The following is a 12,262-nucleotide window of genomic DNA, read 5'->3' on the forward strand; positions in this document are numbered from 1 at the left end:
CCAGGAAAAAGGTTTTTTTGCAGGGGGGGCACTAAAGTTGTTTAGAAGCTGTCTTAATGTTATCGCTCCTCAAACAGTGCCCTTCATCAATGTTCAAATCTGTTTTTTTAAGAATGGGTTCTAAGATCCTACAAATAGAAAGTGAAATATATCGTTATCCTCCTTTCTTTTTAAAATCAGCCTCTTTTAAAACTTAAAAATGGAACTTTTAAAACTTCTTCTAGAACTCCAGTTAACTTTAAAAAAAAATGGTAGCACTGCATTTACTCGAAGGATCAAGGAGGATTCAGGGATGGTTATTCCACCCCTGGTGACTTTGGTACTTTATGTCTCTGAGAAAACAGTGCAGATTTGGCTCATCTCTTATTAACGTTTGAACCAACACATAATAATCAATACATTGTAACTGTTCATGGTCCACATTAGATCTTAGGCTATTAATGCTTCTTCAGAGACTGTTATCAAAATTTATTCCCAACATCAGAGTTGTATAATGGATCTGTGACAGAAGCAGTTTCCATGGGGGATCCCATCTCCAGCATGGTTGTACCAGCACATCTGTCTTTTTTTTTTTTTTTTGGAAGATGTTGGGGGTAGGAGTTTATTAATTTTTTTTTTAAATTTATTTTTGCTGTTTCGGGTCTTCGTTTCTGTGTGAGGGCTTTCTCTAGTTGTGGCAAGCGGGGGCCACTCACTATCGCGGCCTCTTGTTGCGGAGCACAGGCTCCAGACGCGCAGGCTCAGTAGTTGTGGCTCACGGGCCTAGTTGCTCCGCGGCATGTGGGATCCTCCCAGATCAGGGCTCGAACCCGTGTCCCCTGCATCCGCAGGCAGATTCTCAACCACTGCGCCACCAGGGAAGCCCACATCTGCCTTTTAATCTGCGCTGAAATAACAGCTCTTAGTTGAATTAGCATTTGTCTTGTTTTAAACAGAAAACCAATTTTTTTTTGCTAATAATATGGTTATCTTTACCTTGACCAAGATAAGTGTTTAGCATTTAGACCTCTTTTATTACTGTGAATGAGAACATCATTAGCACTAACGCCAAATGGTATTGATAATTATTCATTTATATTTATAAGTCATTTTAAGTAATTCTGGCTAAATTAAATTTGTTCAGTTATTTGAGGTTACATTTTATAACTCGTCTCAAATTTATCAGCTATTTGGGTCTGTATCTTATTGCTAACTCACCTATTAGAATGTAATTTCTTTTAAAATTAGATATTCCATAGGAATTATAATAAATTTTTATCAACTAAAGTCAGACTGATTATCTAGTCATATCTACCTTTATTCTTTTTTCAGGCGAATGTTGCTTCCACATTAAATGTTGCAAAACTTTAGCATTTCACCTAGTAGTTAATCTTTTGTGAGGAGTTAAAACTCGGAGAGAAAATGAGATTTCTGCTATTAACATTTATCTTAAAGTCTGACTGAATTATTTGGACTGGGAAGGCTCATAGTAAAGTACATACTGAGCTTATGAGGACAGAATGATAAGCAAGGAATTAACTCTCCTCACTTGTTTTGCTTCATTTAATCCCTTTCCTTTTAAGAAATATAGTTGGAACATACTTAGGAAAAAAAAAAGTGAAAACCAACCATGATTTATTCTATTTAAAGTACAGAAGTGAGAAAGTGTTGTCTGACCTCCTCCAGCCCTTGGTTTATATCCTTCCAGGTTGTTTTCTTCTGCTTCTATTAATTAAAGACAGTGTTTAAATTGGTGTTGGTTCTTTAGTGCGTGGGAATAATATTCCGTTTGCAGTAATTTGTGTCCTTTTTGGAATATTTAGGATATAGTTAGAGTTTTACAATTTATTTAGAATATATCTTTCAATGGAATCAGCTTCCCGACTATTGTCTTAAGTTGAAAGCTTTCCCCTTGGCTCAGTAAAGAATGTTTGCAAGTGGGCAATATAATTATACTTAAAAAAAAAAAAAAGATTTTTAGGTTAGAGTCCCAGTATGTATTGGGAACCCAAGCCAGCCCTGCTTTGGAATATATTTTTTCTCTGCACCGATGTAGACTTGGTACCTCATCCTGTGTATCTTCATGTTCAATAAGTGTGTGTTGGCTGGTTTTTAAATTAGTGTTACAACCTAGTCTGTTACTCAGGTGCTCTCATCAGATGTTCCTTCAGGAACAGAAACTGAGGAGGAAGATGATGGCATGAATGACATGAATCAGGAGGTGATGTCACTAATATGGAGTGAAGACTTAAGGGTGCAGGATGTGCGAAGGCTTCTTCAGAGTGCGCATCCTGTCCGCGTCAATGTGGTGCAGTACCCAGAACTCAGTGACCACGAGTTCATTGAGGAAAAAGAGAACAGGTAAAGGAAAACATTAACGGCTGTAATTTAAGTAAAAATTTAAATAAAAAATTAAGTACTGCCTCATTTTGTTCAACTGTAAGAATAGGCATGACTGTAGCATTCACACCTCACAGAGGTTCTCTGGGAATCAAGTGGGTCATTTCTACATGGTGCTTAGAACACTGCCTCGTACATAGTAAAGCTCAATGCAGTCAGCGATTATTATCAGAGTTCATTGATTGTATGATGCTGATTTTTTTTTGTACCTTTTACTATTTCTGAAATCAGATTATGTCTTTCAATCTGTAGGTGTTTGTAGGTGTTATGGTTTAAATGGCAGTGTTTTTTCTTTTTTAGTACCTCATGAAATAGTGCTGCGTCTTAAAATCAATGGCATCTTAAATGGAAGGGGGGATATACAGTTTTTGTTTTCACTATTATAAATCTGTAGATTATGTATAATGTTTCTGCTAAACATGTTATGGAATGTAGTCTGCTGGTCTGATTTTAATTTCCCTGATTTTAGATTAATGTGGGGCAGTGTTCCCAAAGAATCTTAGGACAGCAAAATTTTCCTCACCAATGAACTAGAAAAGCAGCTATATATATTTACGGTTAGGGAGAGAGGGTGCTTGTGAATAACTTTGTCTGCAGAGAGAATTTCAGCCTCTAGTTAGCCTCAGAAGGAGGAGGGATATTTCTCTGTTCAGATATAACTTGTGATAAGTGTTTCCTGGTTATGAATGCCCCTGCTTCCACAGTTTCTGTTTGATGCCATTTATTTTAACATAGAAACAAATTAAAAAGTAGTGTATTAGTTTCAAAATATAGCCTGTAGAAGCCATTTTAACCTTGAACATAGTTGACATATAGTGCTATTAGTCCTATAAGTCCTCACCATCAAGTAAATGAAACTCCTTCTGTGTTTCGTGGAGACACCATGAAATCCGGTGACCTCCAAAATAGGGACCTCCTTTTTTACTTTGTGTGCACCCATGGAGGTGGCACTTGGGCTATATTCACAAAAAGGATGAGCGGAGGATCCCAGCTAAACTGGTAACAGCACAACGAGGAAACCCAACAAATATGATATTTTCCTCCAAGAAGGTTAGCATCGTTTAGAGTAGAATTATAGGTTTTACTTTTTGAATACTTAGGGAGAGTTGGCTTGGTTTATAGAACAGCTGGTTTTAATTCAAAGCAAATATGAAACAAGAAAGAAATGTGTCTCCCCTTTAGAGTTTCTGATGGGAGTAAGAGTATTAAAATGAGAACAACCGTGTTTAGATGACTCACTCAAGACTTTGTATGGATTTACTTTGATGTGGCTTCATCTTACACAGCACTGCTGCTTTTGAAATACTTGCCTACAGGTTACATTCCAGTTTTTTTTGTTTAAAATTTTTTCACATGTTGGTTTTAATTTTAATTATAGATTGCTCCAGTTGTGTCAGCGAACTATGGCTCTTCCAGTAGGACGGGGAATGTTTACCTTGTTTTCATACCATCCTGTTCCAACGGAGCCATTGCCTATTCCTAAGTTGAATCTGACTGGTATGTTAAATTCTGGGCTCAATGAGAAAGGAAAATGGGTATATGTTTAGTGGAGTTCTTTTGAATCATTGTAGTTAAAACCAAAGCAATGCTCTATCCCCTGTGATTTTAAGTATTGTTAATAGCTACTGTAGTGGTTATCGAAGCTCAAGTAGCAAATCAAATTAAACATTGAGGGAAGTAGAATATAGCCCATTGCTAAATTTTGTTCTTAATGAGACCATTTCAAGATATAAAAAGGCACTTGGGGAAGTTTAGAAAGATACTATTGAATGATGAGATTATTAAACTTTAAATAATCTTAAATTCAATATGTAAAAATATTTAGTCTTAAAATATCTTGTTATGTCTTAGTATGAATAGATGATGCTTGTACGAAAACAAGAAAATATACTAAGCAAAAAGAAAAAATGGTCACTCATAGTAGTCCCAGCTTGTTAGAGTTCACTAGTGTTAAATAACACTTCGGTTTATTTGTTTCCCAATTTTGTTTCTCCATTTTATAATTTTATATTTGTTTATCAGAAAATTTAAAACTGTTTTAGAAATTGTTTTTTAAAATTTACTGTATAGTGAGTGAGCATCCTTTTATATCTAGCATATATATGTGTACAATTATGTATATGTATTTTATACACATTTTTAATCAACAACTTCATTTTTATTTGCTCCAGAATATTTCACTTAATGGAATATAGTTTATATAAACCACCTGGTATTTTTGGAAATTATTGTTTTTTGCCATTACAAACATATTGTTGGGTTATATTTACCTTATTTATATAGGATAATTGCTTAGATAGAACTCCTAGGGCAGCGAGATTTTAAGACTGATGTAACATATTGTCAAATTTCCTTTCTGGTTGGTTACATGGGTTTTTAATTCTGCCAGATATAAGTGTATTTATTTCCCAACGTTACTGATTATAATGGGTTTTTTAGTGCACATCCATCCACCTGATCTGGTTTGAATGTATACTAAATGTGACAGTTGTATACGGTTGAAATTGTTATTGAAAATCCCTTAAAGTATATAGTATATGTGACCCGTACAAAACATTATGTATGGTACATACAGTAGTGTATAGGATATAGTATATGCGAATACCATTCCACTATATTTTAAGTTACAGAATTAAAAAACCCAGGGTCCCACTGAGATTTGTAAAGAGCTTGTGTTTTTAGCAGCATGCAGAAAATGTGATCGGCTAGTGAAGAACACATTCCCGTATCCTATATCACACCTTTTCTGGAGCCATAATCTTATTGACAGACACAGCAAACAGAGTTACCTTCAGTATTTTAATTGTTCTCTCTCTTAGAGATAAAACAGCTATGGCAGAATCAGAACAATTAGTGAATCTTGATGGAGGGTACTGTGTATAGGTGTTCATTTTATTAGTCTTTTAACTGAGTGTTTTCATGTAAAAGGTTTGGGTTAAAAAGAAAATCTCATGCAAAATTGGCAAATGTTAAAATGTATTAAATCTGGGTGGTAATGCTTGGGTGGATGTTAAAAAGTAAATGCATGAATCATTGTCTCTCTTTTTCTGAATGCGTTTAAATTTGCATGATTTAAAATGTATTTATGACATTGATGCAAAGATTTATTCTTTTAATCATTCTGGTAGGACCCCCTCCCAGACCAGCACCGCCCCCCCACAAAGATGATGTTGTTTTAATACTAAATTCATTTAGGAAAACAATGTTCACTTGAAATAGTTCCTTAACTGACACTGGTTTGTCCTGTTGTGCTTTTGTATGTAATTACTCTTATTGAAGAAAATTTGCTTTACCCTTTGCCTTTTATTTTCTCTTGTGTATAAATATTATGTCTTATGCATATGTTGAATTGTTGTTTTAGACATTTTACTTGCTTTTTCATTGTTAATCTCTCTGCCCTTTTTGAGAAAGTAAAAGTATAACTCATGAACTTGTCACCAGTGTGGTGCTATCACAGACCAGCATTTGAGTTAGCTCTTAGGTACAAGAAGCAAATAGTAAATACAAATATATTTTATTTTATGCTTGTGTCTGTGTATGTGTGTGTATGTGTATATAGACTACAAACAAGACACTGTGCATCTAATTAAAATTTACATAACTTTCAGAACTCCTTTAAAACCATATTTTCAAACCTCTAGCGAACTGTATAACTTTATGCAATACAGTAAGTCCCCTACATATGAACGAGTTCAGTTCCGAATGCACGTTCATCAGTCCAGTTTGTTTGTAAGTCCAACAAAGTTGGCCTAGGTACCCAGCTAACACAATTGGCTACACTGTACCAGCTACATCACTGCTCGCTTCTGGACATCCTGGGCTTGAAATAAAGATACTGTACTACTGTACTCTGTACAGTACCGTACAGTAAAGTACACAAAAGCACAACCACTTGTAGAGGATGCACACACGTGACAACGTACACCAGACGCGTGAACTAACTTAGACGGGATTGGACACGTGAACGCACATTTGCATCTTTGAAAGTTAGCAATTTGAAAGTTCGTATGTAAGGGACTTACTGTATTTAGAATATTTATTTTAAATATTCATCCATGACTTGAGCTAATACAGAATATTAAAAACATAGAGATAATTCAGTATTTGCGGGTACGCAGTGTAGTCATAACACTCAAGAAAAGGCATTCAAAGAGAACATAGAATCATGAACATTTAATTTATACTGTTCTTAAATAAGTTGACCACAAATTTAAATTTAGTGAATACTCTTTTATGGTTCACTGGGTAACTCAAGTGTATAAAATGTTTTTTATATAGGTATCTTTGAATGCAATTTGGCATTTTTACCAATAGTGTGTAGTTAGATTTCTGTATCATATAGAGAGATGTGTAGATAAGAGATAGAGCAAATTTATAAAGTTCCTTGTCTTTTTAAAAAATATCATTTTTCCATAACGTCCAGAGCAAGAGATGGGATGGCACATTTGAAATTAACATCATTGTTGTCAGTCACATGTTGGAATTATTATTCATGTAGTTTGTGATGTTAATTGTCTTTTTATTTTTCCGTGAGCTTCCTGCTGTTTGAAAGAAAGATTTCAAAGCAGTGGGTATCCTAATCAGATTTGTACACAGTTAAATTGGTAACAGTTATCTTATTATAGTCCCATATATTTTAGCAGAAAAGACAGTGAATTATTTTATACAGTTAAGGTTTTTCCACCTTGCATCAAGTTTGACTCACGTGTATAAAACTTTAAGTATGTATAGTAACCTAACATCATTACAGGTATTATGGGGTTAAGGGTTTTGAATGTAGAAAAGTGATCTCTGTTCTCAAAGAATCTAAATGTAACAATTTTGGTTTCTGAATTTTTGTTCTCTCAATTTTAAATTTTGTTTGCCTGAATAGGGCGGGCACCCCCTCGGAACACAACAGTAGACCTGAACAGTGGCAACATCGATGTGCCTCCCAACATGACCAGCTGGGCCAGCTTCCATAATGGCGTGGCTGCCGGCCTGAAGATAGCCCCTGCCTCCCAGATCGACTCAGCCTGGATTGTCTACAATAAGCCCAAGCACGCCGAGTTAGCCAATGAGTATGCCGGCTTTCTCATGGCCCTGGGTCTGAACGGGCACCTTACCAAGCTGGCTACTCTGAATATCCATGACTACCTGACGAAGGTGAGAACTCGTGCTGCCAGCTCCTGGCATTGTGCCTCCCCTGGGCTATTATAGTAGCTCCTAGTTGTTCTGTTTGCTCTTCTTCAGTCTTGTACCTCTAAGAGCATTCTTCTCATAGCAGGCAGAGAAATCTTTCTAAAGTGTAAATCGGAATATATCACTTCCCTGGTCAAACTGTTGAGTGATCTTCCATTGCTCTTAATGTACATTCTAGGAGCCTGTGTGATCCTACTCACTTCCCCAGCCTTACTTTGTGCTTCTCTTTCCCTTGCTCCCTATGCTCCAGCTGTAGAGACTGATTGTATTAGCTCCTTGGCAGACCAAATTCTTTCTCTTGGCGTAAACTTTTCCACATCTATGCCATAAAAGTTCACCCATATGAAGTACACAATTCAGTGGTTTTTATTATATTCACAGAGTTGTGCATCCATTGCCACTGTTAATTTTAGAACATCTTCATCACCCCATGAAGGAACCCCCTACCTAGTAGCAGTCACTCTCCGTTCCCCTTTCCCTCCAGCCCCTGGCAAACTGCTGATCTACTTGCTGTCTCTAAGGATTTGCCTACTATGGACATTTCATATAAATGGAACCAAACAATATATGGTCTTTTATGACTGGCTTCTTTTGCTTACTGTAATGTTTTCAAGGTTTGTCTGTGTTGTACCATGTATTAGCACTTCATTCCTTTTTTTTGCTGAATAGATATTCATTGTATGGATATACCATATTTTATTTTTCCATTCATCAGTTGATGGATACTTGAGTTATTACTACTTTTTGACTATTACAAATAATGCTACTATGAACATTTATATACACATTTTTGTGTGGATGAATGTTTTCATTTCTCTTGGATATATTCCTAGGAGTGGAATTGCTGCGTCATATGGTATCTCTTTGTTTTAAAGTTTGAAGAACTACCAAATTGTTTTCCAGAGTGGCTGCACCATTTTGTAATCCCACCAGCAATACATAAGGGTTCCAATTTCTCTTCACTCTTGCCAACACTTGTTATTATCTGTCTTTTTAATTATAGTCATCCTAGTAGGTGTGAAGCAATAGCTCAGTGTGGTTTTGATTTGCATTTATTTCCCTGATGGCTAATGATATTGAACATCTTTACATGTGCTCATTGGTCATTTGTATGTCATCTTTGGAGAAATGTCTATTCAAATCCTTTGCTTATTTTCTAATTGGCTGTCTTTGTTGTTGAGTTGTAAGAGTTTCTTAATGTAATCTGAATAGCAGTCCATTAACAGATACATGATTTGCAAAAATTTTCTGCCATTGTGTTGTCTTTTGACTTTCTGATGGTGTCTTTGAAGCACAAAAGTTTTAAATTTTGATGAAGTCCAATTCATCTACTTTTTCTTTGGTTACTGTGCATTTGACGTCATATCTAAGAAGTTACTGCCTAGCACAAGATCACTTGGATTTATATCTGTTACATAGATTTACACCTATGTTTTCTTCTAAGAGTTTTTTGTTTTTTTTTTTTTTTTTACTTTTAGTTACATCTTGCTTGAAGTTAATTTTTATGTATGATGTCAGGTAGGGGTCCAATTTCATTCTTTTGCAAGTGGCTGTATAGTAATCACAGCATCGTTTTTTGAAAAAACTCTTCTTTTCCCATTGAATTGTCTTGGCATCCTTATAGTCAATTGAATATCAATGTGAGGGTTTTTTTAAAAATCATCTTAGCGTCATTTACATGTTTTTCCCTCACCTGTCATCATTCTCTCTCACTTTATAAATTTGAGTGCCCTCCCTTCTTGCCACTTTGCCTGGCTAATTTGTACTCGTTCTATTGTAAATTTTACTTTTTAGAGATTCTTAATAATTCTCCAGTCCCTTCTAATCTAAAGTAGGCTCTGTTAAAATACTCTTTCATAATCTTTATACTTTTTCATTTGATGAGTTTTCAATAATATATATTTTTTAGTTTAAAACTTTCCCTTCCCCAAGGGCACTAACTTCATCAGAACAAGGACCCTGTGTGTTTGGTTTGCTCGTGTATTCTTGGAGCTTCTCACTTGCCTGTCACAGTACTGGCAGGCAGTATTTTATTTAAAACTACATATTTGTTTTGGTAGTGACTTAAGTCTCATTCTATTTTCTGTCTTAGGGTCATGAGATGACAAGCATTGGACTGCTCCTTGGTGTTTCTGCTGCTAAACTAGGCACCATGGATATGTCGATTACACGGCTTCTTAGCATCCACATTCCTGCTCTCCTGCCCCCAACGTCCACAGAGCTTGATGTTCCTCACAACGTCCAAGTGGCTGCAGTGGTTGGCATCGGCCTTGTTTATCAAGGGACAGCTCATAGGCATACCGCAGAAGTCTTGTTGGCTGAAATAGGTATGGCATTAATAGTGCTATGGTTTCGTAAGTGTATTTTTACCATTCCACAGGAACCAAAGTAAAAATGATAGTAATAGTAAGATTATAAAAATTAAGGAAAAAATAGTAGCTTTTGTGAGCATAGAATGAGCTATACTAATAAAGAAAAAAACTTCAAAGTAATGTTTTCCAAGGCTGACGTTACTGTGCAGGTTATCGGTCTGCATACTTAGTTGGCTAGCCCGTTATTGTGCTCCAGTGGTCCCACTTAACGAGGTAGCCTCGGTCTTAATCACATGTGAGCATGCTGCTTATCCTGCTCTGTCTTTGCCAGGCAATGTCTAGCAGTGGTCTACACTTAAAATTCAAAGTTGATTGTTTTGATCCCTAAAAGCACAATGTTTATTCTGTTGGACAACAACACTTCTAACAGAATGGAAGTGATTGACTCTGGCTTTCCTCTATATGCTGGTGGGTATGTTCATGATAAAAGGCATTTTTTATGTTTTCTCCTAAGTCTACATTTTTTGGAAACGTGTCTTACGTGTTGTCATCTTTTTCTGAGAAATGGAAATGCTGTTAGCATTATTGGTACGTTCAGTAATTTAGATACATACTTGCATGTCTTGTTCTATCCTATTCAGGATCTTTCTACATATATTTCAGGATAGCCACAAAATTTGCCCGGGCATCTCTGCTTCAGGCTGTAGATCTGTGGGTCTGCTGCTCAGACTCTGCTCCAAACGCCTTATTCTGGGACCCAGGCTTCTTTTATGGTGATGACAGAAGGGCAAGAGGGAGAACCAAGTAATGGCAGCGCATTTCAGGCCTTTGCTTACCTTGTGCCAGCCAGGATCCTAGTTCAAAGCCAGTCACATGTTCAGGTACAGAGGAAACTCTGTCAGGAGTGTGGATGTATTTATAACTGGCACTGTAGGGCAGTGAAGAATTGGAATCAGCAATGTAGTCAACTCCAGTGATGAAATAAATTATTCATGAAACTAAAATTTTCCTGTCAGCAAAATATGTAATAGCATAAGTGATTGGTCTGAGAAACACTTATTCAGAAGATACTCAGGATTGGCTTTTAAAGCTTGTTCATCTGCAAGGTAATTAACATTCTTTGGCTATATCACAATGATATCTAATGGTGCCAACATTATACATATCTCACAGCCATAGTACACCTCTTTCATATTGTATACAGAAGATTTCATCTGGATTCATATGCGTATGCTCTTTTGTATAATTACAGTCAGAATGTATGTACTGTTTTTGTACTGCCCTTTTCATATATCATTGTCATAAATGGCTTTTAAAATTAATTTTAATTTTAATTAGTGCTGTGGTTTCGTAAGTGTATTTTTACCATTCCACAGGAACCAAAGTAAAAATGATAGTAATAGTAAGTTTATAAAAATTAAGGAAAAAATAGTAGCTAATTAAAAAAATTAATTTTATATTGTGGAATAGCTCATTGAGTTGGTTTTCTATAAATTGCCTAATCATTGTCTTATTTTCAGGACTTTTAGGTGGTTTTTAATTCTTTAACGTCAGATCTTTCTTAGTGGGGTTATATTGAATCCATAGTTCTTATGCAACTTACTAGAAAGTTAACTCTAAAACTTTTACGAGTTAGGATTTTAAGAGGCCAGTTTGAATTGTGTTACTTTCTGTTTTATAGGACGGCCCCCTGGTCCTGAAATGGAATACTGCACGGACAGAGAGTCTTACTCTTTGGCTGCTGGCTTGGCTCTGGGCATGGTTTGCTTGGGGGTAAGCAGAGTCTGTGCCTGCAGATGCTTCAGTTACAAATTCTGCTTGTTGAGACAAGTAGCCTTGATACTTTACTCTGAATACCACTGTGCCTTACTGTGACTTAACTTACTATGATTCTCAGCTCTTTCTTCTTTCTGAATATTTTTCAAAGTGCCAGATTTGGGAATGGAGAGAAATTGTAGTGAAGAATGGGGCTTTAAGGGTTCTTTCCCCCTGGCTTAGATATAAGTGTTCATGAATGAACTAAGGGAATGAAGTTTCTCGAAAAGAGTTCAAGACATAAGATGAAGAAATGACAGTTCACTCAGTAAGAAAACAGAAAAAAGTGAAAATGGGTGTATGATGGGGGGCCTTAAGAGTCTGTAGGACTAGAGATAAACCAGAACTGTCTTTTGGTGCCCTGGTGTTCACTAGGTATCCCAGAACGTTGCCACAATAGCAGCTGCTTTGTGACAGAATGCAGTATCATTCTGACTCCCCATCGGTTTTTTTTTTTTTTTTTTTTTTTTTTTGCGGTACGCGGGTCTCTCACCATTGTGGCCTCTCCCGCTGCGGAGCACAGGCTCCGGATGCGCAGGCCCAGCGGCCACGGCTCACGGGCCCAGCCGCTCCAC

General features: G+C 36.4%; 1 protein-coding gene across 11 annotated transcripts in view; it reads left to right on the plus strand.

Moving 5' to 3' along the window:
• Nucleotides 1-12,262, plus strand: part of ANAPC1 (anaphase promoting complex subunit 1) — a 119,334-nt gene that overhangs the window by 56,012 nt on the left and 51,060 nt on the right. For all 11 annotated transcript variants that reach the window (XR_003682234.2, XR_003682233.2, XR_003682237.2 and 8 more), the window contains exons 26-30: nucleotides 2,126-2,340; nucleotides 3,758-3,876; nucleotides 7,253-7,524; nucleotides 9,653-9,887; nucleotides 11,554-11,645. Coding sequence is in view for 5 of the 11 variants with exons in the window: in XM_028496614.2 (XP_028352415.1) it covers nucleotides 2,126-2,340; nucleotides 3,758-3,876; nucleotides 7,253-7,524; nucleotides 9,653-9,887; nucleotides 11,554-11,645 (933 nt within the window). In the remaining 6 variants the exon portion in view is untranslated. The remainder of the gene's footprint in view (nucleotides 1-2,125; nucleotides 2,341-3,757; nucleotides 3,877-7,252; nucleotides 7,525-9,652; nucleotides 9,888-11,553; nucleotides 11,646-12,262) is intronic.

The sequence above is a fragment of the Physeter macrocephalus genome, chromosome 12, assembly GCF_002837175.3.
Source record: "Physeter macrocephalus isolate SW-GA chromosome 12, ASM283717v5, whole genome shotgun sequence".
NCBI classification, from domain to species: Eukaryota; Metazoa; Chordata; class Mammalia; order Artiodactyla; family Physeteridae; genus Physeter; species Physeter macrocephalus.